The sequence below is a fragment of the Danio rerio genome, chromosome 2 (genome assembly GCF_052040795.2).
Source record: "Danio rerio strain M-AB ecotype USA chromosome 2, GRCz13ab, whole genome shotgun sequence".
NCBI lineage: Eukaryota > Metazoa > Chordata > Actinopteri > Cypriniformes > Danionidae > Danio > Danio rerio.
The window spans coordinates 20,141,023-20,168,210 of NC_141022.1; the positions used below are offsets into that span (position 1 = coordinate 20,141,023).

At 36.5% G+C, this 27,188-nt stretch overlaps 1 protein-coding gene across 2 annotated transcripts in view; it reads right to left on the bottom strand.

Moving 5' to 3' along the window:
- Window positions 1-27,188, bottom strand: part of kdm4ab (lysine (K)-specific demethylase 4A, genome duplicate b) — a 41,847-nt gene that overhangs the window by 7,316 nt on the left and 7,343 nt on the right. Inside the window, exons 6-21 of one of the 2 annotated variants that reach the window (XM_087240645.1) lie at window positions 27,094-27,143; window positions 26,904-27,007; window positions 26,014-26,151; window positions 25,383-25,594; window positions 25,124-25,275; window positions 19,698-20,143; window positions 16,209-16,317; window positions 15,957-16,129; window positions 13,967-14,150; window positions 11,836-11,912; window positions 11,597-11,652; window positions 11,336-11,444; window positions 8,158-8,346; window positions 5,620-5,790; window positions 5,415-5,534; window positions 1,938-2,030 (exon numbers count right to left, since the gene is read on the bottom strand). In XM_087240645.1, coding sequence (XP_087096771.1) covers window positions 1,938-2,030; window positions 5,415-5,534; window positions 5,620-5,790; window positions 8,158-8,346; window positions 11,336-11,444; window positions 11,597-11,652; window positions 11,836-11,912; window positions 13,967-14,150; window positions 15,957-16,129; window positions 16,209-16,317; window positions 19,698-20,143; window positions 25,124-25,275; window positions 25,383-25,594; window positions 26,014-26,151; window positions 26,904-27,007; window positions 27,094-27,143 — 2,383 coding nt within the window. Of the gene's footprint in view, window positions 1-1,937; window positions 2,031-5,414; window positions 5,535-5,619; window positions 5,791-8,157; window positions 8,347-11,335; window positions 11,445-11,596; window positions 11,653-11,835; window positions 11,913-12,021; window positions 13,474-13,650; window positions 14,151-15,956; window positions 16,130-16,208; window positions 16,318-19,697; window positions 20,144-25,123; window positions 25,276-25,382; window positions 25,595-26,013; window positions 26,152-26,903; window positions 27,008-27,093; window positions 27,144-27,188 lie in introns of those variants that run through there. The other variant, XR_015478377.1, reaches the window with a different exon arrangement.

Here is a 27,188-nt window from a genome sequence, read left to right on the forward strand (position 1 = left end):
ACTAGCCATTTTGCGAGCTAGTGTAGCGCGTGCCTGACTGGAGAAGTGTTTGGAGGTGGGCGGGTGTGGTGATATGTGAACAGGTTATTGAGATGTTTTGTGTCAGGGGCCAGGGTTGCTGGGTCAACTTGGGCAGAGCCAGCAAAAGCAGGCTGACACAGAAGGTACCAAGCACATGCTTTAATAAAGTGATATTCTGAGTTCAAAAGTGATGATCTACTGTTTAACATGACAGCGGGGAAGGCTGCATGTTGTCTGCCACGTCATTTGGGATGCCATGTTGAGGGTTGTTGCACTAAAAACATTATATTTTGTACTTAATCTCTTTTATCTTTTTAGATATTAGTTTGAATCGAATGTGTTCGGTACGCATTGCAAACCGAACGAAAGTCTCGTACTGAATGGTTCGATACGAATACACATATCATTACACCCTTAATATAGGGGTAATTTGGTTTTAAAATTTGTAACTTATGTTGTTGTCGTGATGATTGTCGTTATTTTGTGCCTATTGTATGTATGCAATTGTTGTTTTAAATGCAGATTTAAAAACAAGTTTCCTTTCTGTGCCAAGCAGAACGGACAATAAAGTTTAAACTAACTAAACTAAACAAATATAAGACCGGCGTCTTAAAATAAACAACTACTTTGTTTTGTTTTTTTTTTTTTTCAGAAAATGTATTATTGAATATGATCTTGAACAAAAAAAAATGTTTTTTTTGACATTAATATTAATTCAGTTTGAATAAATTTTTTTTTTAAAAATCGACAATTTAAAATGTTGCTCAGCTCTTGGAACTGCAGCAGCCACAATGTTAAAGGGTCACAAAACACCAAAGCACATTTTTTGAGCTATTGACAGTCAAATTACTACAATATTATAGACTGAAAGATCCACTGTAATGCTGCTCTCCGAGTGTAAACATGTAAACACTGCAATAAAACTATAACCGTCGTGGAGGATTTTCGCCGCATCTTGTGACAGGAATACCAATGACAGCTTTCTGCCGCTACCTACCGAGTGCATCTAAGTAACAGAGAAATGCAAAGGCTTTTTTTTTCTCGCATTCGCCATGCGGTATCAAACATTGCATTTAAAATACACGCTTCCAGCAGTTCCTTGAATCAAATATCTCCTTTGTCATGAGGGGCATGAATGAAATGTTCCTGAACGAAAGAGCCAAACTGCAGTTTTGGTCCACCATTTAATAATTTAGCAAATAATTCGCTTACTGAGGTCCATGTAAACACAGTCACTGTCTTTCTTCCCTGCGTCTGTGTGTTTGTTTTGCCTCTGTGAAAATCAGTGCGTGTTCAAACCCAAACTCCCATTTTTATGCAAGTTTTTATGCACCTCCCCTCATTCCCTCCTCCGACACTCCCCCTAAACAGAGATAGACACACCCACTTTCCTGACTTTTTCCAAACTAGAGGTGTGAAAACACCTTGCTAAAACGGGGGTTTCATGGCCCTTTAAAAGCTGTAGTGTTAACCTATTCTAGTAAATTTATTAAAAATGCATGAAAAAAATCAGAGTGCACTGAAAAGTGAATTAAGCATTAAATGAAATGAACCCAAAAGCTTCATTTCTGCTGTATTCTCTGGTCTGAATTAGAACTTTCCTCAATGATTTTTAGATTTGAGTAACAAATTATTTGAGTAATCATTTCCAGCCACAGATGGACAGAAATCTTGCTCTGACAATCTGTTTTAAAATCATGAAAAGAAATGTTTTTTGGGTTTGAAACAACATGTGGGTAAGACAGGTGAGTGTCATGGTAAGGTAATGACTGTAGCGGTATACTGTAGTAAGCTTACTGTAGTAGCAAAATAAACCAAGGAAAAGTATGTTTGTAATAGGATTAATCCTTTAATAAAGCAGCCCTGGTTAAAAAAAAAAAAAAGAAAAGAAAAAAGAAGAAAAAAAAAATACTCACCAGTCGGGATTTAACACGTTTGGGCAGCTCCTCGTCCAAACTGAACACATCTTCCCTCTTCACAGTAAGCTGAGAGTCATCTTCAAATTCAACCTTAAGAGCAATTAATAGAGACATTTTAAAACCCGCATTATTAAATGGACTTTTGTTCAAACTTGTGCCACAAAATAACACTAGAATACCAAGGCAGTCATTTTGACTTTTTAATTGGTGTATACATTATTATGACTCATCTAATTGAATTCTACTATTTAAAACTATAGTACTCAATATCATTTTACCAAAATGCATGTATTTATTAACATCTGCTACTTTTTCCTGAGTCTTCGATTATGCATGCCTCTGCTGTCTAGCAAATTTCTGCCAACAAAAACTGAAAATCAACTCACCAAAGAAAGTTTTTGTTAATGCAAGTTTTATTTATTTTTTGTTTTATTATTTTCTGTGGAGGCCATTTGAGTACAGTAAACTCATTGTCATGTTCAAGAAACCAGTCAGAGATGATTCAGGCTTTATGACATGGCACGTTATCCTTTGGGAAGTAGCCATCAGAGCATAGCTACACTGTGGTTATAAAGGGATGGACATGGTCAACAACAATACTCGGGTAGGCTGTTGTGTTGGCACGATGCTCAATTGGTACTAATGGGTCCAAAGTGTGAAGAGAAAATATCCCCCACTCCATTACACCACCACCAGCAGCACCAGCCTGAACCGTTGATACAAGGCGGGATCCATGCTTTCATGTTGTTGACCATACCATCCGAATGTCGCAGCAGAAATCGTGACTTATCAGACCAGGCAACATCTTTCCAATGTTCTATTCTCCAATTTTGGTGATCCTGTGTGAATTGCAGCCACAGTTTCCAGTTTTTAGCTGAAAGGAATGGCACACGGTGTGGTCTTCCGCTGCTGTAACCCATCCGTCTCAAGGTTGGATGAATTGTGCGTTCAGAAATGCTCTTCTGCATACCTCGGTTGTAACCAGTAGTACTTTGAGTTACTGTTCTCTTCTGACCTCTGACATCAGCAAGGCATTTGCGCTCACAGAACTGCCGCTAACTGGATATTTTCTCTTTTTCGGATCATTCTCTGTGAACCCTAGAGATGGTTGTGCGTAAAAATCCCAGTAGATCAGCAGTTTCTGAAATACTCAGACTAGCCCCTCACCAACAACCGGTTTGAACTGCAGCAGATCGTCTTGTCCATGTCTACATGCCTAAATGCATTGAGTTGCTGCCATGTGATCGGCTGATTAGAAATGTGCGTTAACAAGCAGATGGACAGGTGTACCTAATAAAGTAGCCAGTGAGTAGTTGGTGAGTGTATATATGTATGTATGCATGCATGTATGTGCGTGTGTGCATTCAATACAGTCTTATATGAACAGTCGGAATAACAACTATGGCCGTTCTAGTAGTTATAGCATTCTGGTAGTTCCATTGATGAGCAGCTGTAATGAGGCACTCCTGTCACACTACATCCTGTACACTAAATATTTTTGAGTGGCACTGTACGACTAATTTCTTAGCATTATGTGTGCTATTGGGGGCAGCATGGCGGTGCAGTGGGTAGCACAATCGCCTCACAGCAAGAAGATTGCTATTTCGAGCCCCGGCTGGGTCAGCTGGCATTTCTGTTTGGACTTTGCATGTTCTCCCCGTGTTCGTGTGGGTTTCCTCCAGGTGCTCCACTTTCCCCCAAGTCCAAAAACAAGTAGTATAGGTGAATTGGGTAAGCTGTGTGAATGAGTTTGTGGGTGTTTCCCAGTGATGGGTTGCAGCTGGAAGGGCATCCACTGCGTAAAACATATGCTGGATATTCATTCTGCTGTGTCAACCCCAGATTAACAATGGGACTAAGCCGAAAAGAAAATCAGTGTATGTGTACTATTGACAAAACATCTATAGTTTGTAAGACAAACTAGTCAAGTAAGGAATTGTCTGATTTGCAAGAAGAAAAAAAAAATTCGACTTATTCTCTGTGGCATAATATTCGAGTTACACATCCAATGCACATATTTTGCATCTTTTATGATGCAGTTGTTTATGCTTTTTCCCCCACTTACTCCCATAAAATATTTGACTAAAATCAATAAAAAAGATTTCATATCACAATTTGACCTATTGGAATAACCCAAACTAGCCTTAGGCTTATAAACCATAATATTTAGAGATTTGCATGAATAGGGTCCTATCAAAAGCTGTATTTATATTATACAATTTTTTCCTGTCATCCCAAAGCTTAATTTTCAGCATCATTAACCCATTAAAACTCATTCTAATAGGCTGATTTGCTGCTTAAAAGCATACAAAAAAGAACAGCATTTATATCATATAAAACCTTTTCTAACACAACAAATTTCTTTAATACTGTGTTCTTGCTCAAAGTAAGACGTTTCAGAAAAAATAAAAATAAAGCCAACTCCAAACCTAAGACCACCAGCCATAGATGTATCTATGCATCTATGCAAGCATATATGTATTATTCTTAATAATAATAACAACAATAATAATTTAACAACATATTCATGATCTGTGGATGAGTGATTTCATGCAAATGTCAATCTTGCCCTGAAAAAAAAAGATTTCACCAAAATATTGAAACCCTTTCAATGTTGTTTGTGTAGGCTGGTATTTTACAGTACTGTAAATGTTTTCAAACTATTATATTTGATTTACCAAAGTCACACAAGTGGCAATTTCACATCTGTCACATCCATAACAAAGAAATGTCACATCCATAATGAAGCTTTTTCCTCATAAATTCAAATATGTCAAATAAAATAAAATGAATCATTTGTGTTCTATAGTGGGCCAACTCTTTTTGATTAGCGTTAATCCTTTTGAGTTGTGCAGTTTAATTCACAAAATTTCTATTAACTGTGCTGTAGACCGTAAATTCGCTAACTTTTTTGTCACATCCATAACATATGTTTATTTTCCTCATTTAAAACATAAAAGTTGTTTACAGATTGATAGTTTTATGATCCCATAACTTTGTGTTCAGTTATTTTAGAAAATATAAACAGATGTTTTAATATAATTTTAACATATACTCTATCTGTGAATTTATGTTTTGAATTTTTACTGCAAATATCACATCTATAAAGCCGGAATTGTTCGTTTTTATGTTGCTTTCACACAGAAATAATAATTCTATGTATTACAGTGTCTTTACTTTGGGCAAGGAGTGGTTAATTTTACCTGTTGTGAAAATTAGAAACCATTGCATGGCTTCTCATAGATAAATACTTCAAAAACAGCAACAGCAACAGCAACAACAACAACAACAACGAAGGTCAGTGACAAGAACAGCAAAAACAGTAGGCACACCGTAATCAGAAAAAAAGCAGCCTTACTATTATATTAAGTCAGCATAAGTCAGCATCATCTCTTGTGACACACACTACTTTGCCACGTCTGAAGCTGAACTCTAACCCAAATAGCAAACAAAGTGTGTTTGTTGTCCTCTGACCTGGTACATGGGGATGATGTGGTCAGATACAAATTTGGCTCCATAGATGAGGCCATCTGTCCATTGTACTTGAACCACTTCGCCCTCTGATGGTGGACCATGCCGCGTACAGTCTCTATTCTAAAAAAATAAAAGACAAGCATTGCTTTAGAAGTCTGCTTTTGATCAGCAGCCATTGCTTTGATCCATATAACCCTTCACGTACCACTATATCCTCAGGGAAGAGGTTGTCACTAAATGAGCCATCATCAAATATAACCTCATAAAAGGTGGCCTTAGTCAGCTCAACCACTTCACAGTGATAGTACCGGCCATTTTTGTGCTTGCAGATCACTTTTTGTCCTTTCTCCAACTCCCGCATGGATGCCATATTGCGCTGTAACGAGAACATCAGGGATCAGACATCTCGTATTTTGCAATGCTGACAAAATCGCTCCAACATACCGGACTACAGCACGCAAAACACTTTTATTTATGAGGTTACATATTGACAGACCTGCATAACAAAATAATAACAGGTGATGATGGAAACTGTCTAAATACATACTGGCTCACAGAACAGAATTACACCCTGCTAAGCACTAAATCAGGCCAGTGTTTCTGACTACTTGACAACAATATTATATGTTGATTTCATAAGGTTCTGAAAAAAACAAGGACGTTTTTTGTCCTGCGTATAAAAGTTAATATTTATTAAATAAATGTGTTTTGGTGCTATCAAGTAAAAAAAAAAATTTAAAAAGTAGATGAAATCATTGAAAACAGATGAATTCAATAAATAAAAACACAAACAACTGTCGAACAAGCTCTGAAATCACAACAGGTATGTTTTAAAAGTTTGTAAATGAAAAAAAAAAAAACTCTTTATGAACAATAAAAAAAGGGTTGTGAGTTTTTAAATAAACAAATAAAAAAGTACATGGCTGACAGTGTTACATGGTGGTGTTGCACTTCCATTTCAGGCAAATTTATTTATTTTTTTTTTAGTTTTTAGGGCTCTACTTTACTGATCTAGGCAAAAAGTCAAAGCATTAAGCATTAAGAGCATGCCCGAATCCCCTTTTGCTATTTTAAGGACGGAAAAATACAGTCTGCACCGCAACGCATGGTTTAACTGGGTTGTGCTTATTCTCTTAATGAGGTATGGGTGTGTTTTGAGCATAACGTGCATTACACAAATCAGAGTCTCATCTCCAATTCCCTTTAAGAGTCAGTCACATCGCGCCTTGGTGCATTTGCTATTGACATGGCGGACTTTATAAGTGGAAAAACGATTCACTAGCGAGAAAACAGTTAAACAGACCATCTGCAGCGCAAGGATAAAGAACAAGTCTCCTACATTGGCCTCTTTACTTTCTCTTTACTTTTACTCTTTACTCCTTTACTTTCGTGGAGTAAGGAAACAGTGGAAACTCACTAATAATTCAGGGGGTTTAATAATTCTGATTTCAACTGTACAAACACATGTTCTGCTCTTACGTCTCATATGGTAATGCATACGTCTCCAAAATTAAAACAAATACAAATATGCATATAAAAATACCACTACTAATATTATCATTATATAAATGCAAATTGTCATGAATAAACTGAAAAATCCCCCCGAGATGAGGCATGGGAGTTGTGTTTTTTATATTTATGAAGAAAACAATACATTTTTGTAACATTTTAATCCTTTATTTTTTCATATGTAAAGATATGTGTATTGCTGTACACCCTGTGTGTATTAATCAACGAGTAAGTATTTGGAACACATAGGCGCTCTAACTAACGCGCTCTGCCCAGGACTTTAGACCAGATTTTACTTGATCAATGGCGCAGTCTGTTTCAGTTCCTCAAAATAGCAATGCTCTAACAATGCGCCTCAACACACCTCCTTTATAGACCAGCACACCCATGAGTCTACAAAGTGTTGCAAATGGGTTTGCTATTTAAACAACATTGTGCAAAACGTGAAAATTATTGTTGCAATGGTCTGACAAAAGCAACAAATCACGCCACACATGTATTTGGACAGGTATATGATAGGGCCCTTTATATTATATAAGATTTGTCTCTTGGTGTCAACAACTAAAGTTATCTTATTTTGATAACTCAAAGGAACACATTACTTTTTAGGAAAAAGGCTCATTCAAACTTAAAGTTTTTGAATTCATTTAGCTGATATCTTGGCTGCCGGGAGCACATTTAGCTTAGCTTAGCATAGATCCCTGAATTGAGTAAGATCATTAGAAGCTCGCTTGAAAAATGAAAAGTTCCTAGCCATATAGACCTAGTAAATGGTAACATTCTGTTTTCTGTAAGTCTTAGTACACAATATAATTACAGAAGACTAGGATAATTATTGAAACTGTTTTTTGAGCAAGATGCTAATGGTCTAATCTGATTCAATGATTTATGCTAAGCTAAGCTAAAAAAAAAGGCTTTTGCCAGACCAGGGAGTTGTCTGAATGCATTAAAAAATAGTAAAACTCAACTGTTTAACTCTAGGACAGTTGTAAATTTCTTTAACTATGTGCCATTATATATTTGGTGGTATTTTATCATGTGCATTAATCAGTGCTTTTCTAGTATGTTTGCAGCACTCTTACAAAGCAGAAGAAAATAAATCTGTCCTCACATCAATGCACCAAATGTCAAAACAGTGAACCAGCCTCTGTGCGCATTTCCATAGGTCATGAAGTCATGGACTTTGCCATCATGCACTTATAAATTAGATCCTTCCTCCTGCAAGTGTCAGTACCTCTATGTGGGTGCCGCCCTTGTGCCTCCAGCAAGTGAAGTAGACAACAAACGGCCAATCATCAGGATGCATCTGAACTCCAGCTGCCTGTGCACATGTGGCGTGAAAGGAAGTGGAGCAGCGGCCGTGCGAACATTGCACACAGCAGCCTGTGGTCTTCTTAACCCACTTTCGGCAGAATTGACATTTCTATTAAAAAAAAAACAAACAAAAAACACTTTGACTGTAGAAACACGAATTTAAGCTTTAAACAAATTGAGAAATTCAGAAAAGAAAGACACACGACAATTCATAAAAAATCATTAAAAGATTATTAAAATAGACATATCACCAACTTCTAATATTTAGCTTGTCAGGCACTATACAATACTTAAACAGTACTGGTAATTAATAAACTAAAAGCAGAGTCGCAGCCAAACTACTATTTTCAGTATCTTGAGAATATCACAGTTTTAAGAGTAACAAAGATTTGTAGTAATAGGACACATTTTCCACTAAAGCCTTGTTCACACTACAGGATTTTATGCCGGACTTGAGCCTGATATGGAAGTTAATGAGCTCGCTGACAGATCGGGCTGTGATCAGGGAAAAATCTGCGGGTGCTTGGCAGTCTTTATGTGTGAACTATTGAAAAACGCATCAAAGAGGCTCGCTGAATCGTCGCTAACACCTCGCAGACGGAAATCCAATGTCTAGCATGCAGAATAATCCAGAGCAGTCGGCCGACTCGACCCCATGTGCAGTCAGATGTAGTGACAATGTAGTGCTCAGGAGCTCAACAGAAATGTCTGGGATTGGCCAGAATGGGCACCGATGCTTCTTTCTGCATTAACATGGACACGAGAATAGGCTATAATAATAACAGTGGAACTAGAATTCTGTAACTATTAGAATTATTATACTAGTCATTCTGATCGTCACATCATATTTTCATTCAAAACTTCAATTGAGATATTAAAATTAAGCTTTGAATGTCTGTAATCAAATTTTATGACACTATTACCCTAAAAATATTATCTTTTTTAATAATACATACTTATGAAAATGTAGTTAAGATACTAGAGCATGCAAAGGTCAGGGCCTCGCTTTTATTTTCACTTTCAAACAGGAGCTATTTCGCGGCATGGATTATGATTTTGAAATGTGTATTTGAAATAAATTTTGTTTTTGCTATCAGAAAGGTATGTTTATGTAAGCAGGAAGGTTCTAGGCAAAAAATGCACAGCAAAAAGTCACAGCAAAAAGTAGCAGACATGCATGCAGTCATTTTGACCAATATGGTAATTAAAGGTTAAAATGCTCAGTTCTTTACTATTTTGTAGTTTTAAAAAAATAACAATTTTAGAAATAAATACACCGACCTTTAGAAAATGCCAAGGTGTTATAGATATGTTAGTTTTATTTCAAAGAGTTATTAAATTACAAATATTAAAAACTTTCTGTGTATCTATTCACTTAAACCTTGCAGATGAGTGATTGATCCGTTGACGCATCAGCTGATTAACAATGTTTTTAAATGCTCCGTTGAAATCTTGAAATGCAGTCAATGACGTAATTAGCACACAAGCAGCCGATAGTGTTCAGCTTTTTCTTATGGCTCCTCTTTCAAAATTTCATTGGCTGTGGTTTGAGAGCTTGACTGAGCAGTTGGCGAAGGAGTTGTTGTCAGATTATGTAGTGTGTGACTCCCCCTCTTGTGGATCATTTACATAGTGTCACATAGTGTGAACACCACAGCGATTAAAAGACACAAAATCATGTAGTCATGTAGTGTAAACGGCATGTAGTGTAAATTGGCAAATCAATCTGCCGATGTTTAAAGTCATTTAGTGCAAACTAGCTTAAGATGCACGACAAAATGCTCCTTTGGCATATTTTGACTTGCTTCATGTACAATTTTAGACATACAAAATTTTAAAAAATGTTTTACACTTAGGCCAAATCCAAATTCTACTGCTCACGGGTGTCCTAATTCTCTTTTACTTGAAGGCGTAGAGCTAAGAGGAAGAGCTAGATGGCCCTTGAAATGGAGATTTTTCAAGACCACACTCGAAACCAAGGGGTAGGAATTTTTCCTAGAATACACCATCTACAATGGCAGCATGTCTGCACACGGAAGTCAGGAGATGCACAAAATAGCATTTTTTGTCATCATTACAAATTTTTTTGACAAACAAGCACATGTTTGAACACATTCATAATGGCGTTCTTGTTTTACCATCATGATAAAAAAAAACTATATATTTTTTATCCATAATCCTTAATATTAACTTCTGTACAGCAGTCCCACAACATACTTTCACATGTGTCACTTGATGACACCCGAATACCCTGTCGAAAAAGTCTAGTGGCTGGGAATGACCTTTTTACAATGTGTAGTATAACATTAACGTTGTATTCTTATGTTTACACTGATGAATATGGCCATGGTGTAAATGCAAAGTACAGTTACGAGCTTATTGCCACATTATATCGTTATGACAACAAGATATTGTTGCTAAAAGATAAATAACAAAAACAAATAATGACACAAATGGAATAACTACAGCAGTCGCGATCATTGATCTCATGTGAAGCAAGAGCTCGCGATGACATATGATGACGTGTGCTGGTATTGCTTCCCCATTTCTTAGGGGTTTCTTAGACTTTGAAGGTCTTCCCCTTCACACTCTGTTTCAAGGGCCAAGGGGAAGGGGCAGAGGTACAAAACTAGAATTGGGATTGAGCCTTAATCTGCAACAGTACAGTTTTTGATCCTGCAAATTTAGGACTGAAGATTTAATTTAGGGCCAAGTAAAGAAAATAAACTCAATCAAATCATTATTAATTATTTTTTTATTTCCAAAAAAGATGCAAGAGTTACCCAAATTAAGAAATTAGGTTTTTAATTACAAATAAAACAATAATAAGTAAGTTTTAAGCAAAAACTCACTTACTGTTGTTTTAGTTATAATAAACAATTTTGTATTTGCATCAATACATAACTTTTCTAACTTTTAACTGTAAATAGGTTGTGTATAGGGTATTGTGTATCAATATTAATTTAGGACTCACAGAAAACCTGTTTATTTATACAGAACTTGAACACTTCAGTTAAGATCCTCAATGTTATTGTACTCGCCAAGATAAAACACATTCCACAAATCCTCTTTCCCTCTATGCATCAATCAGGACTCACCAGTTTAAATCTCTGAAACGGGATAGTGCTGAGATCAACCGGTCTGCGCTCTGCAATGTTGACGAAGCGAGCCTCCAGCACTGCTACAGCACACAACACATGAACCCACCTGCAACAAAACCATATTTTCAACCAGAGCAGGTTTCACCAGCGCCAGAGGGCATGACGCAAGAGAGTCAGCATATAAAATTGTCATTCAGCATTGAGAAATGGCTGCTCTTGTCCATGAAGGGCTCTACCAAGTGACTTCTGGGTACCTACTTGTCATTGTTGGCTCTCTGCAGTGCTCCTCCTCTCAGAGAGCATAAACAGCAGTCCTAGGGGAGACACACAAACACTTAGTCACACCACTGAGAATCATAAACCATCTGGGAAATGAGGAGCGGCTGGAAAAAGCTTGTCAATAATGACGGTGCCATCTAGCAGCTAGAAAAGGCATGACAGAGGTTTGGGGAATGAAAATACCCAATCTGCTAATGTAAACAAATGAACAAACTAACCTGAGTAATGGCGTTAGCTTCACAGCGGGAACATCTCCAGCTGTCTAACTTAGCATCCTGAGACACACCATAACAACCTGTAAACACATCAAAATATCGTTCATGTATGTAAAAAGAAAAAAAAAGTATGGATTTTAACTGTTCTATTGCAAAACTCTTATAATTCTAATAGTCTAATAAAATGAATTAGATTTTGAATTCCCTCCTCTCATTGTCCCACAACTCCCCGGGGGGTCCCGACCCCCACTTTTTAAACCGCTAAGTTAATACAACTTTAATTTCATTAACTAACTATAACAAACATGGATAAATACTGTTATAAATGTATTGTTTATTGTTTGTTCATGTTAGTAAATGCATTAACTAACAATCTTCTTGTAAAGTGACCAATTTTAAATGGTGGGGTAACACTTTACAATACAAACAATGTTAATGTAAGCTAATGCATTTACTAACATGAACAATACATATAAAACAATATTAATTCATCATTGTTAATGTTAGATAAAGAGCATATTGTAGGTTAAAAAAAGGTTCAAAAGAGCAAAATTGTTTGTGAAATTACCATAAAATACCATATTAAAATGTTTTACGAAGCGCAAAGGCACATATAAAGAAAATGTGTCTGTTTTTCCTACTTCCGGAAAATCTGCTTTTTTTCTAACCACCACGGTGACGTCAGATTAGGGACTTTTTTGACAGGTGCACGCTGTTTACAGTGAAGCAGAGTAGCATATAGCAGAAACGAATGTTAGTTTTGGCGTAATTTATCATTATCACGGTATATTATTGTGTTTATGGGAACTGCACACACTTTAGCTTGTCAGCATATCAAAGCCACAAGTTTCTCGTGCTATTTTGGTTCATTTGTGTTCGTAAAATGGAATAAACGCAATAATACAGAAAGCTTACAAAAAAACAGCTAAAAACATGCTCTTGGATAAGTCAGAAATGCAGCTCAATGAAAAGCTGGCGTGATTATTTGAGCAATTTAAAGCAACGCGATGTGTTTTTGTTGGAGTAGCCTACAGTACAGCACTGCTGTTAGCTTGTATTGTTAAGCATATTAAATATACTTTTTTAAACTGCGTAAAAATGTAAGCATATGAAAAGAAAACTGGTACCATCAGTCTGCTAAAATTATAAATGTCTTGTGTAGTTACAGTATATTGACTTCGTTTGCTCGGCTAATCAATAATTTATTGTTATGTGGTGTGTTTATAAGGCTTTGGGAAACACTTCTGCAGCAGCGATGCTAACTCAGAGCTGAAGGCTTTCTCTCCATGGGCCTCTCACTGTGCTTCACTTTGGCTCACAGAATACCCTCAGACCTTCACCTCGTTCATCGGGTAGATTATTATTTCCCCCATCTTGAATTAATTATGCATTAATGTTTATTCAAGATATGTTAAGCCGCCACTCATGTAGCCAGTCTCTGGGGTCTTCTGGCAAAGACCTGTTAGCCATTCCCAGAACTCGTCTTAAGACTAAAGGTGACCGGGCTTTCTGTGTGGTAGCCGCACAGCTCTGGAACTCTCTCCCGATAGCACTGAGAACTCTGGGATCAGTTGAACATTTTAAAAAGCATTTAAAGATGTACCTTTTTGGTCAAGCTTTTAATAAACAGTGTTAGTGTTTCTGTATTTGGATTTTGAATTAGTTTTAATATGTTTTAACATGTTTTCTTTTATTGTCATTTGTTCTTTCAGTGGTTTTCTTTTAGTCATGTGTTCTTTTATAGTTGTTTTTTAGTTGTGACTCAATATCTGGAAAAGGTGCTATATAAATCAACATTTACTTATTTATTTTACTTACCTATTTTACTTACTTACTTAGTTATTTTACTTACTTACACACATATGTCATGTACATCTTGACATGCTGGGACTGTTAGGTTTGAATAATGCTTTAATAAATGTTAAACTAACATAAATAAATGCTGTACAAGCACTGTTCATTGTTTGTTCATGTTAGTAAATACAGTAACTAACATTAACTACATGTCCCATATTGTAAAGTAAGACCAATTCTTTTTAAAGCACCATCACTGGAACGCATTTGAATGCATGTTTATACCAAGTGGATACTCCATGTTCTTCTAAGTGAGATCAAAGAATGCCAAAAAACCTACTTGTATGTACGCGCACACTGCACACAGAGCAGCTGATGAGTTGGCTAGTGCCGTCCGCCTCCAGGTTAGGAGTGGACAGATGTCCTTCAGAGCTGCTGGTGAAGCACATCTCTGGAATCAGAGGTTTGGTCCTTTGTGGGTTTCCTCCTACAGCTGCAAAACCGCCCAGGCTGATTACATCACTCTATAGGGAACACACAGCAAAGCATAATCATTCGGCAGGTCTCATGAGTTATTTTTCAATTAACACTTCACACGCGAAGTGATAATTATTACTGATTGGATCAGAACCATCCAGAATTAAAGCTGTTGTTTCTATGTATTAGGACAATTTTTTATATCGATTCTTCTTAAAGGGATAGTTTACCAAAAACTGAAAATTGTGTCATCACAGCAAACATTTACTTCCATAGTATTTATTTGTCTTACCAGGAAAGTCAGTGGTTACTGGTTTCTAACATTCTTTCAAATCATCTAAATCCCAGCGTCAGTGCATTCAGAAATAACAGTTTGTTTGCAAAAGCCGCTATAACCGGAGACCCCAATCAGAAGCGTGAATCGAATCATGTTTTCAATGTAGCAGCGCGCTGATACGCAGACTTTATGAGGAGGCATATTTTGCTTTCGATTTAAAAAGATGAAAAGCGTGAATCGAATCATACGTTTTCAATGTAGCAGCAGGCTGTTACGCCGCCTTCATGAGGAGACATATTTCACTTTAGATTTTAAACGATGGAGTTTGATGAACTGGATGAGCCTGTCTAATTGTAAGTTAATGGCAAATGAAAACGTCCCCTCCCTCAAAACACAATAAAAACACGATGTACAGTCGGAAGTGTAACGTATTCATAACATGTTTTTGAGCATCGACGCTACTTTGAATGAATCTGATTTACTATAAAATAAACGGCACCTCAATTTCACGAAAGACAGAGATAAGATGCTGTTGTTTTATCCCACGTGAATGCTATGAAGATAAACATGGGACCAAGACCTTAAGTATGGTGAGAATGAAAATTAAAAACTAAAATTGTTCGAGAGGCATCCCCCTTTTTTGTCCAGTAGGCCTACTTTTTGTTTATTTGCTAAATTAAGGAATTTTTTAAAAGATAAATATGATGTATAAAACAATACATTATTTTTATTACTTCATATTTACTATAGTCTGATAAGCTTTTAGATTAATGGACAATGCACAGATATTGATGTTTCACAATGTTTTTACACTAAATTATTTGAATCTACCAAGCTTAGTTTGCAATGTTTACATTGATCTACTTACATTAAATCTAAATCCTAAATATCAGACATGCCGATAGATTGTTAAAATTTAATTAATGTTCAGTTTAAATGTTGATTAATGCACTTGACAGATTTCGTTCATTCATGAATTTTCCTTCTACTTTTCCCCTGGTTTATCACAGCTGAATGAACCGCCACTTACTTGACAGATTTATATATTGTAAATTTCAGGTAGTTTAAGTGTTTTATGTTTGGTAAAATAATTTCCAATTTAAAAAAGCAGACGTGGATTTGGCTGGTTTTGATGCAAAAGAAAATTTACCTTGTTAAAAAACAAAAGTAACATTTTTGAAAAATGGTATTTTATTAACTAGCTAATAACCTCATCGTTACATATAAAATGAAACTTCTGAACCAAATCAGAAGAGACTGATAGAAAATGCTCATTTACAAGAAAAGAGGTCTGATGGATTTAGAGGTTTTTTGCATGTGAACTCTTGATATATATATATTAGTATATACTATATACTAAATATACTAAATTAGTGTTCACTAATTTTAATAGCATGAATCACTAGCTCAATGAAATATCAATAGCATTTGTATTAAATTTATAGTCACAATCAAATTTAGAATCAAAATCAGGTTGATACCCAGACCCAGCTAGCATGAACTTGCATTGTATAGCCAAACAAATGAACGAAGTAATATGAATTATGATGATTATGACAGTAAGAGCATGAGCTACCTCATTGTAGGTGTGAAAGAGGGAACACACTGCACAGTACGGTGGATGCAGGCCCATGCGGAAGTTGAACTCCTTCTCGATCTGAAAGTTGCGTTGTCTGCTCTGCCACATGGGAGCCAGGATTTTAGCCCAGGGATCGGTCTCCTCTGGCTCAGCTGTTGGCTCCTGGATCTCTGCGGAGTGGAGGAGATAATAAGCAACAGCACAATCAGTGGAATCACCGTAAATGAAATGCGGAAAAGCAGATGATACCGTCATCACTGGAGTTCTCTCGGAGCAGAGGATGCAAACGCGGCAACTTGCTGAGCGGCTGCAGTTTCCTCTTCATGCTGTTATTCTCCTTCTCACCTTCAATTTCGTGCTATGGAAAAGACAGAGACGCATCACATTTCATTTTTATACATGTTGATGAGAGGTTTGATGTTTTTTAGCTTGTTTTAATAATTATTTGTGATGTTATACTGCTAAATAAAGAAAGGAGTGGGATAAGACTAACAATGCTTTTTTTTATCAGTACTTTTTAAATGTGTAATGCAGTAACCAACTTAATATAATGAGATACTGTTTAATATACGTGTAAATGTAGAAAATGTAAGAAAATGTCATCTGCCTAAATCTACCATCTAATTTGGGAAAGATTAAAGACTACACTTATCTATAGAAAATTCTAAATAAACTGAAATCTTTTGTAACATTCAGTGTTTTTACAGTCATTTATCGTTTAATTGAATGCAAACTTGATAAATAAATGAATCCATTTCTTCCATAAATAAACAAATAAATAAATAAATACATTTTTAAAATGAAAAGGAGTTCACTCCATGCTTGCTGTTTTTCATTTTTTAATTTGATTGCAATAATTAAAATTAGTAATACATAATATATTAATATTGGATGAATTATCAGATATTCTTCTGTTTTTACATTTAGATTTAATTCAGAACCTGAAATAAATCATTAGAAATGTTATTAAATTGACACTTTGACACTGATGATTTCTAATCTGTAATAAAACAAAAAATAAACAAACTTCCATTCTGTAATTCATAGTTATAATGCCTCAATTAAAATTATTGTAAATGATTGATTTTATTTATTATTAAATCATATAAAATCACGGATAAAAAAACACACCATCAAAGCGCTCTCAGTATAGAAATCTTATCTAATAGTATTTAACATTCCAATAAAATTTGCACATGTGACATGCGCGCATTTTCCAGATACACCTAGTTAAAAACACCTGGGGCCTCATGTATAAAGACTTGCGTTGAATTGAAAAATGTTGAAAACATTGCATACAAACAAAGCTGTAAATGTGCGTACGCAGTAAAAAAATCAGATGTGTGAAACAGTGGGAGAGTTTAGCTGACGCGATTAATGCAGTGGGGTCTGAACATCGTACTGTGAACATATTAAAAAAGAAATTGTCCGGTGTAAAGGTGCAGGTTAGGAGGAGAACAGTGGCGCACAGTCAAAGTGTGGACCGAACAGGCGGGGGAACAGGGGATGCTGAACGAACTCCTTTTGTGGAGAGAGTTGCCTTAATTGTGGGTGACACTTAACTATCTGGCGTAGTATTCATGTCTGTGACAGAAAGAGATGTATTAGAGGAAAACTTTGTTATGTCACCGGCATTTTAGCTGCCCAATTGCCCACTTTACAACTGACCGAGTGCGAGAATGAGCATCATTGTATCTGCGCTCTTGGTCAGTTTGTGGGCTGTTAAGGGGGGCAGCCAGTCTTTAATGGATAACTATGGTCTCCTGATATGCAGTTAAATAATTACGCTCAATAAAATTTAATTAAATTAAATAAATAAAAAACTTGGCTGGAATAATATCTTTAAATATAAACTCTACAAAAAGCCACACATCACGCAGCCTGCCACCTTGAAGCCTCATCTCAACCATGCTGTTTGTGAGGATAAATTAATCATGGGTTGACCCAGGTCACCTTGCTACAATATTTGTTAAGCCATTTAAGCATCACATATTATTTGCACATTTATTAAATGGAAATGTTCCTAATTCACGTATTCAAATTAGTCTTCAGATGGCGCCTTTATAGCAATGTGTGTGCAGTCGATTGCTCCAATTACATTGAGAAAACTGGCAAGTGCTGCAAATTGCGCTTTAATATTTGGCAGGTCAACAGCATGGTATGGAAACCTTATATACCTGCGGATAATCCCATCACATACAGCTGCCATTGCACGGCTCGACAACTGGCTTAACCCCCAGTGGTCTGCCAGTTACCTCTGGAAAGAACCAGTTGCCAGAATACTTTGTTGGTGCGATACTTTGTAGTGTGCAAATTAACACAATTGCCTCTAGGAGCCGGCAATGGAAATAAAACAAACACACACAAGACATACACAACTGCCAGACATGAAGTTGGCATGGACCAATGCACACTTACGTTAATTTCATCGTTAGTAAATCCAAACGTGAGCATGCAATCTGGTGTATGCAAAGTTTTTGTGCGTACGCAGCATTGATACATGAGGCCCCTGAACTTCTACGAATGCCGCAAAGGCACCACAATTCTTGACAGTAGATCAAACCAATCTGCTTCAGACATTTCAGTAATAATGGCAAACTGATTACCTAAAACAAACAGTGCACCCAAACACTGCAGTGCTTTTTACTTTTCTCCATACACTTATATCAGAGCTGCAGCAATGGTTTGTCTGTTTGTCATTCTCTGAGAAAACGGTTAATGATCGCCTAGTTACAAGAGATGCCAGGGGAGCGCAAATAGCATAGAAAATGGTGGAGCCACGTGCTCATGCTTGTCACTTCAGGTCAAAATAACAACAAAAGTGAAAATGAGTGTGATGTAGCAGCAGTGAGGACAGTGAATAAAAAGGGATTTAAGGATGTCGCCAGAGTGGCTTTTTGGTTTCTTTTCTTGTGCATCCTAGCCACTAGCACCCCATCAGAAAGAGTTTTTAGCATAGGGGATAATCTAGTCATTCAACTTTACAATTTGTAACGTTGCAATATGTATTTGAATAATGATGGTTGGTTCTTTTATTTGAAAGCTTAGATTTGATTATCATCATTTGCATCGTAAATTATTTTATTTAAGATTTTTAATAATTAAGGTTTAATTTATCATTATTAACACCCTACAGACTACCTTTATCATTGCACTTTGTAACATTTTATTCATCAAGTGTAAGAGTCTCTTTAAGAATCTCGTTTATTTTATTATAAAGAGAAAATATATTTTGTTTGAATATTTTAGTTTTTGACTATTAAAACTATTTGTATTAGAACTGTTAGTAAATTAAAGTGGTTAAAAAAACTAATATTCTTAAATATATTGTTTAAAAATATAAAAAAAATTACTAATATTGAATAATATGAATCATGATACTGTCAGAATTATTTTTGCAATGTCACCCAGCCCTACAAGGGAGTCAACCTAGAATGACTAATTCAGTATCTAGTATGAACAGTTTGGTCAAGCCTGGTCTCAAAACATAAATTTGAAGAGTGTCTTGCTTGCCTTGTAAAGTCTTTTTTTACTGTAATGAAATTATAAAATTATTTTAATTTGTATTTTCATGTATTTTAATGTATTTTTTGGGACAACTCAATCGTTTCATGTTCAATTCATTTGAATTTGTTAAATCGATCAAATAAACTTCAACAATTTGAGTGGAACCTAGCCTTTTTTACAGTTTAATGCCCATATAAAAATAAAATACAAACACTGCATGCAGTTACCAACCTCTGGTGTGTCTGGGGGTGGAGTTGGTGTATTTGGCCTCACGTCTAGACTGATGTCTGGTATGTGTAGGTCTTCTCTGGGTTTCTCTGGACTGGGTGTTTGTGGTTTACAGAGTGCAGCTTTGGCTGCGTAGCTGTGGACCTGCAGGGCATCTGTCGGGCTGAGGGTGCGATGAAAGAGAAGGCTTGCCACCCCTGGTTTGGTGGATACCCGTGGCACAGCTGACAAGCAGTGTGGGACAGTAGGGACAGATGCGATAGAGAGGTGATGCTTTGGGAAGGGCTGCGCACAGGCTGAAATATGGCTAGTTGCTTTAGCATCCAGGTCTGCGTCACTAAAACCAGCACCCCGAACGTTTTCCGAAAATTCAGCACTTCTGGATCCTGGCAGCATCTTTAAACTGGTTGAACCCATCAGTGGAAGTGTGCGGTCTTCATGCTTCAACTCTGAAACAAGGCAGATTTGGTTTACAGGAAATTTCAGACTGGTTGCTATGATTTAAAGCTCACTACTTAAAGTGTAAACCGTCAAAACATTGCCAGATTGAAATACATCAAGCACTTTTAAAGCTTAATCAATAGCAAGAGTTTGGGGAATACTTACTTTAGCAGGCAGGCTAAATCATAGGATGTTAATTACCTTGTTTACACCAAAAATTAGAAAGCAGTTTTGTCAATCCACAAGGGGTGTAACAGTACAAAGAAGTTCGGTACATATATCGGTTTTTGGGTCACAGTTAGATATGGGTTTTCAACGAGTCAAAGAGAACTAAATCGTCACTTCCTGATTAACTGGCGCCAAATTTCAACAGTAAAAACGGAATTTGCTGGAGTAGGAGAAGCTGCAAAAATCTTTTCTTCATTTATTAAATCACTTGCAACTCAGAAGACAATGCCGACATGTAATGATCGCGTGGTGACGTTTGAAGAACAGATGCTCTTGACCAGAGATGCCCAAAGTAGTTGGCCCATTGTAACCTTTGATTTGGCCCACCTTCCCAACTTAGAGCATAGTGAAAATGATAGAGAGGGTTGGGGCGAATGCCTTTAACACGGAGATCGTCATTTCTAATTTGACATAACATTTTTTGTTAGTATGAAGTCCCTTTTGTCGCTGCTTGCAACTTTAATTTGTTAGTTTTATTGCTGAACAACAAAAAGCAAACAGAAATTAAATGTTTCAATTAAATGTTGTAAATGAATCAGATTTTTAAATCTGTCATTCAACAGATAAATTACTACACAAAAGACATTAAAGAGAAAATCAAGGCAAAACAAGTGTAATTCTGTTACAAATCAGATGTTTTGTTTTTACTGGAATAAGTACTATATTATAAAGTGTAAAAAAAACAATACTGTATTAGTTAATATAAAGCAATACTTTCTAGTCGTTTTTAAATATTAATGAATAAATTAGAAATTTATACATGGCAACAAATTTTACATTCGGCCCACTAGCTTCAAACAATTTTGGTTTTTGGCACTTCATAAGAAAAAGTTTGGGCACCCCAGCTCTTGACACTAATACTGAAACAGTTAAGGTGTTTTAGAATAACCAAAACAACATTTCAGATGTTTTACAATGAGTTCAGCCTGCTGGTTTATCCATTCACACACATTTTCATTGTCACATGATCTTTTATAACAAAATCACCTGACCTTCTTTTAATGCGCATACTGGAATGTGTTCGATAAAAATGTTTCCATCGTAGTTTATCTTTTCTTATCGACTAAAAAGTTCATCCTACTCACTTGTGCGCATACATTTTTTTAATGCGCATTTTCTAAATATTTGAGCATCTTGACATTTCCATCAACGGATTTTTTATGCACATATCCAAAATGCGCATAAAAATAGGCGGATGGAAACATAGCTAATGACATTAAAAAAGAAAATGTGCTCACAACACAACAACATTTAAGAAAAACAAACATAAGCCACAACTCAACAGGAATGCTCCCAAACACTAGGGAGCTGTTTGATAGTGGAACGGGGATTCCCTTCAGATGCCAAAAGAAATTCTCGCGAGTGATTGTAATAAATTTTTGAGTGAACAACATCATCGTTTACATTTAATTTCATTCAACTTTTTAAGGTTAAGATCAAAGTTTTTCTAGAGCCACAGAAAGCCATTCATTTTGTATTAACTTTAAGATTCAAGGTCAGTCCATCTGTTGTTAATGTAACTGTGTGAGTGCAGTGGACAATTCATGTACAAAGAAGGGACTGACTTATGAGCACACCAGATGGAACATGGTAACATGGCTTGAATACGTTTAATAAATACTGAAAGTCAGGACCGTTTACAACTGAAAATGGGCACATTATAGATAAAATGTAAATGCCAGCTGCCTCTGTAATAGCACAGCTCATGATTTTTCATTTCAAGGTCACATTTACCATTGGTTTTATGTTAACATACACTCACCGGCCACTTTATTAGGTATACTACTAGCACTGGGTTTGACCCCTTTTTGCCTTAATCCTTCGTGGCAAAGATTCAACAAGGTACTGGAAATATTCCTCTACTGGAGATTTTGGTCCATATTGACATAATAGCATCACGCAGAGCAAATCTCCCATTTCACCACATCCCAAAAGTGCTCTATTGGATTTAAATCTGGTGACTGTGGATGCCATTTGAGTACAGTGAACTAATTGTCATGTTTATGTTCAAGGTACACTGTGGTCATTAAGGGATTGATATGGTCAACAACAATACTCAGACAGACTGTGGTGCTGACATGATGCTCAATTGGTACTATTAGGCCAAAAGTGTGCCAAGAAAACATCGTCTATTCCATTACACCACCAGCAGCAGCCTGAACTGTTAATACAAGGCAGAATGGATCCATGCTTTCATGTTGTTGATGCCAAATTCTGACCCTACCATCTAAATGTCGCAGCTGAAATTGAGACTCATCAGATCAGGCAACGATTTTCCTATCTTTTATTGTTCAATTTTGGTGAGGATTTGCAAATTGTAGCCTCAGTTTTCTATTCTTAGCAGACAGGATTGGCACGTGGTGTGGTCTTCTGCTGCTGTAGCCCATCTGCCTCAAGTTTCAAAGTGTTGTGTGTCCAGAGATGCTCTTCTGCATACCTCGGTTGTAACGAGTGGTTATTTGAGTTATTGTGTTGCCTTCCTATCAGCTCAAACCAGTCTGGCCATCCTCCTCTGACCTCTGGCTTCAACAAGGCATTTGCACCCACAGAAATGCCACTTACTGGATATTTTCTCTTTTTTGGACCAGTCTCTGTTAATCCTAGAGATGGTTGTGCGTGAAAATCCCAGTAGATCAGCAGTTTCTGAAATACTTAGGCCAGCCAGTCTGGCACCAATACCCATACCATGTTCAAGGTCATTTAAATCATCTTTCTTCCCTGTTCTGATGCTCAGTTTGAACTGCAGCAGATCGTCTTGACCATGTCTACATGCCTAAATGCATTGAGCTGCTGCCAAGGGATTGACTGATTAAAAATTTGCAAGCAGCTGGACAGGTGTACCTAATAAAGTGTCTGGTAAGTGTACGCTTGATGCTCATGTCTTGCCAACCTTTGAAACTGTTCAAAACATGTATCGTCAAACCTCTACAATACACTCATAAATGAGCAACACTAAATATTGGTGTAAATAAGGTCTAATACATTTTGAGCATGTCCTCTTTCTAACCCTTCAAAATACATTCACAAGTGGATGAGATCGTAGAGAATGCAACACTAAACCACTTTTTCTCAGCCTGCTGACCCAATTTTAGGCATTACTGAACATTGAATGAAAATGAACAAAAACTGCTCTTCTCTGTTGTCTTCTTAAGCATTCATATGCGATTTGCATCAATTTATGATGAACTAAGCAAATTTTGCCAAGCAATGTTGATATTTAAAAGCACCAAAACAAAAATGTCCATCACCAAACTTTGCTTTCGTAACTAGACACGGCCTTTACAGCTGATTGGCTGAAAGTGTGTTTTGTTTGTCTGACACTGGTCGAAATCCCCTTTAATTCACAATATTACATGCACAGAGCCCACAGACCCTTTACTCAAAAAAATTAAGAAAGTGCAAACGGAAAGCTGATTATTAATTACTCATTGTTATGTTGTCTGACTATGGTGTTTGTTTACAACAGGCAGTGGAATGCTTGCATGTTATACGTCATACTACCCATAGTAAACTCGCAACCTGATCTGATGCAGAGGACAAAGACAAAGTCATTTTTACATATTTTTTTTTGAGTATCGTACTGTATGAATGTACTATATAGAGTACCACTTACTATATGATAAACAGTAGAAGCCACATAGAATGTTTTAAAAATGTCTTTGTTTTATTTCTGGAGCTCTAAACAACTTTAAACAGTCACTTTGTTTGGAGGATAAGGGAGCTCTCATATTTCATCCATAATATCATGATTGGAACTAAATAAGATGCTTTATTGTTGCTTTAGCAGGTGTGTATGTGTGCCCTCTATTTTTCTTTCTCTCTCTTCAGCTCTTTACCTCTCCAGAGGCCCTGCCCTAACTACGCCAGTGACGTGTCTTGGGATTGGCTGGAGTGATCCAGGGCGTCTTTTTACAAAGGGAAACGGGCATGGAGCTAAGGACAGCGAGTTGGTTGGAGTGTTGTTTTTTGTTTGGTGTAGTAGAAAAATATAGTTGCAAGTTTTATTTTTGATTGTGCATTCCTGTATTGTGTGTGTGGGTAAATTTTGGCTTCTGTTTGTTGTTTTTCTATCTCATGTTTCCTCTCTTTTTGTTTTGTTATTGTAAGTACTGTACCTTGTATATACACGATGAGAAGCAGTAAGGGTTGGTACGGCACACATTTCTGTAAATATTTTCTCGTTTTTATATATAGTTAGGGAGACAGGAGTAGTTTTCTAGTTTTATTTCTGTTATTTTGTTAGGTGTATTTAGTTTCTCTTGGGTGTTTAGCTAGGGGATATTATTATGTTTATTATTTTTCTGTGGGTCCTCTCTGAGGTATTTGGCTTCAGATTTTGGGTGTTTAAAAAAAGAGGGAGAAAAAAAGGACAAATAAACACACCTGACTCTAAGGGTTCTTAAAAGTGATTGCATGTATCTAGTGTTTTTTTATGTTTAAATCTTGACGCCCTAGACCAGGGTCAAAACATTATCAGAAAAAAAAAAAAGTGTTGTTGTTTTTAACTTTATGTCACACTATGGGATTAGAGAGTTGTGAATGTTTTGTTAAGGTGTTTGTGGTCGAAGTGTATGTTATATTGATTGTTATGCCAATATTGTTTTCTTTCTATCCATCCATCCATCTATTTATCTATTTTCTGAATATAAAGGACTCATGGGATTGGAACAAAAGGACAGCGAGTAATTAATTAAATAATAAAAGAATTTGGGGTGAACTAACCCTTTAAAACACATTAATGCCATATCCTCAAAACATACCTGTATACTCCTTGCACTGTTCTGTGTATGGAGTCAATCGGCCCTTCTTGCCATATTCAGCCTCATCATTTGTTTCAGTCTTTGGAAGAACTTCCTCTGGAAAGTCCAGACACACCCTGTGTCTTTTGGTTCCTATCCTTTGTTTGGCCAGGCTAATGAAAGTGGCAAAAGCAACATTTGAAAGGGATATTATAATACTATATATAATTTGACGTACACCGAGAGGCAACTGAGAATGAAAGAGGGTGTGTTTTTTCACCTCTTTTTTTGTCCCTCATTACTTTGGTTCTCAATGCGGAGTTCTTGAGCACCAGCCTCTCCACCTAAAAACTCAGCTGCTTCAGGCGTGGGTTTAGAGTGATCAATGGGTGCGTTGTCCTTCCCCTCCAACCACAGCTCGTACCGTTCAGGCTGAAATTTCTTCACAAACACATCCATGGAGATTTTCACCATGTCTTTCCTGCAAGAACACTAAAAGAAAACAGACAAAGACTGATGGATTTTTTTATGTACATGATATAACTTAATGCCACGTCAAACTGACTAAATATGATGACATTTATACAACATTTAAACAATATATATATATATATATATATATATATATATATATATATATATATATATATATATATATATATATATATATTTTTATGTTTTTTCATTAGCAATCCTGAAATGTATCTGTAAATAATCTAAAAACAATTATGTAAATTATTCTAAAAAAGCACATCAGAAAGATGTCTGACCATTACTAGTTTACAGTATTAAAATATTTCCCATTTTCACTGTTTTGACTGTAACTCTAATTAAATGAATGCAACCATTATAAACACAAGTAAAAAATTTAAAAGCAATCCTAAACCTGTGAATAATACTTTTTAATATACCAGTATGGCTTGTTTTCCATAGTCAATCCATCGCCTCGTGGCAAAATTTGTAGACTCAGCACAGTTGAAACCATGGTTAAAGCCTGCATGATAGCCATACGGAAACGTCACCATAAATTCTCCAGCTTCCTGAGTGATCTACAAAGAAAAAGTGGACAACGACATCACAAAACCTCCCCAAATAGGAAGAAACAAACACATGCACCCACAGCCAAAAGGACACACCAAGTCTAATGAGACAGACAGACAGACAGGTGGATAGACAGTCGGATAGACAAGCGGATGGATATAGATAGATAGACAGATAGATAGATAGATGGATAAACAGGTGGATGGATATAGATAGACAGGCGGAAAGACAGGTGGATAGACAAGCGGATAGACAGGCGAATGGATATAGATAGATAGACAGATAGATAGATGGATAGACAGGTGGATGGATATAGATAGACAGGCGGATATACAGGTGGATACACAAGCAGATAGACAGGCGGATGGATATAGACAGACAGACAGACAGACAGACAGACAGACAGACAGACAGACAGACAGACAGACAGACAGACAGACAGACAGACAGACAGACAGACAGACAGACAGATAGATAGATAGATAGATAGATAGATAGATAGATAGATAGATAGATAGATAGATAGATAGATAGATAGATAGATAGATAGATAGATAGATAGATAGATAGATAGATAGATAGATAGATAGATAGATAGATAGATAGACAGGTGGATGGATATAGATAGACAGACGGATGGACAGACGGATGGACAGGAAGATAAACAGGCGGATGGACAGGCGGATGGACAGGTGGATGGATATAGATAGACAGGCGGATAGACAGGCGGATAGACAGGCGGATATTCATAAAATCATACCTTTTCAAAAGGAATGCCATACTTCTTTAAAATGGAAGGTGAAATAAGAGTCATCTTGTGTCTGAGAAAGGCTTCACAGTTTTGTGAACTTCCAGGGAAAAAGCCTGCAGGACAATAGGGAGGCATTATATATAAATAAGGGAACAAAATGATTTTGTGAAGGGAACAGAGAACACAAAAGACTGTTTACCTTTAGCTAACCGCTCCAGTCTTTTTCCATGTTCAGGAGGCACGGTGTACCTGTGGGATCGTTCCAGATACATTTAGCACTTGGCGTCAGGACAA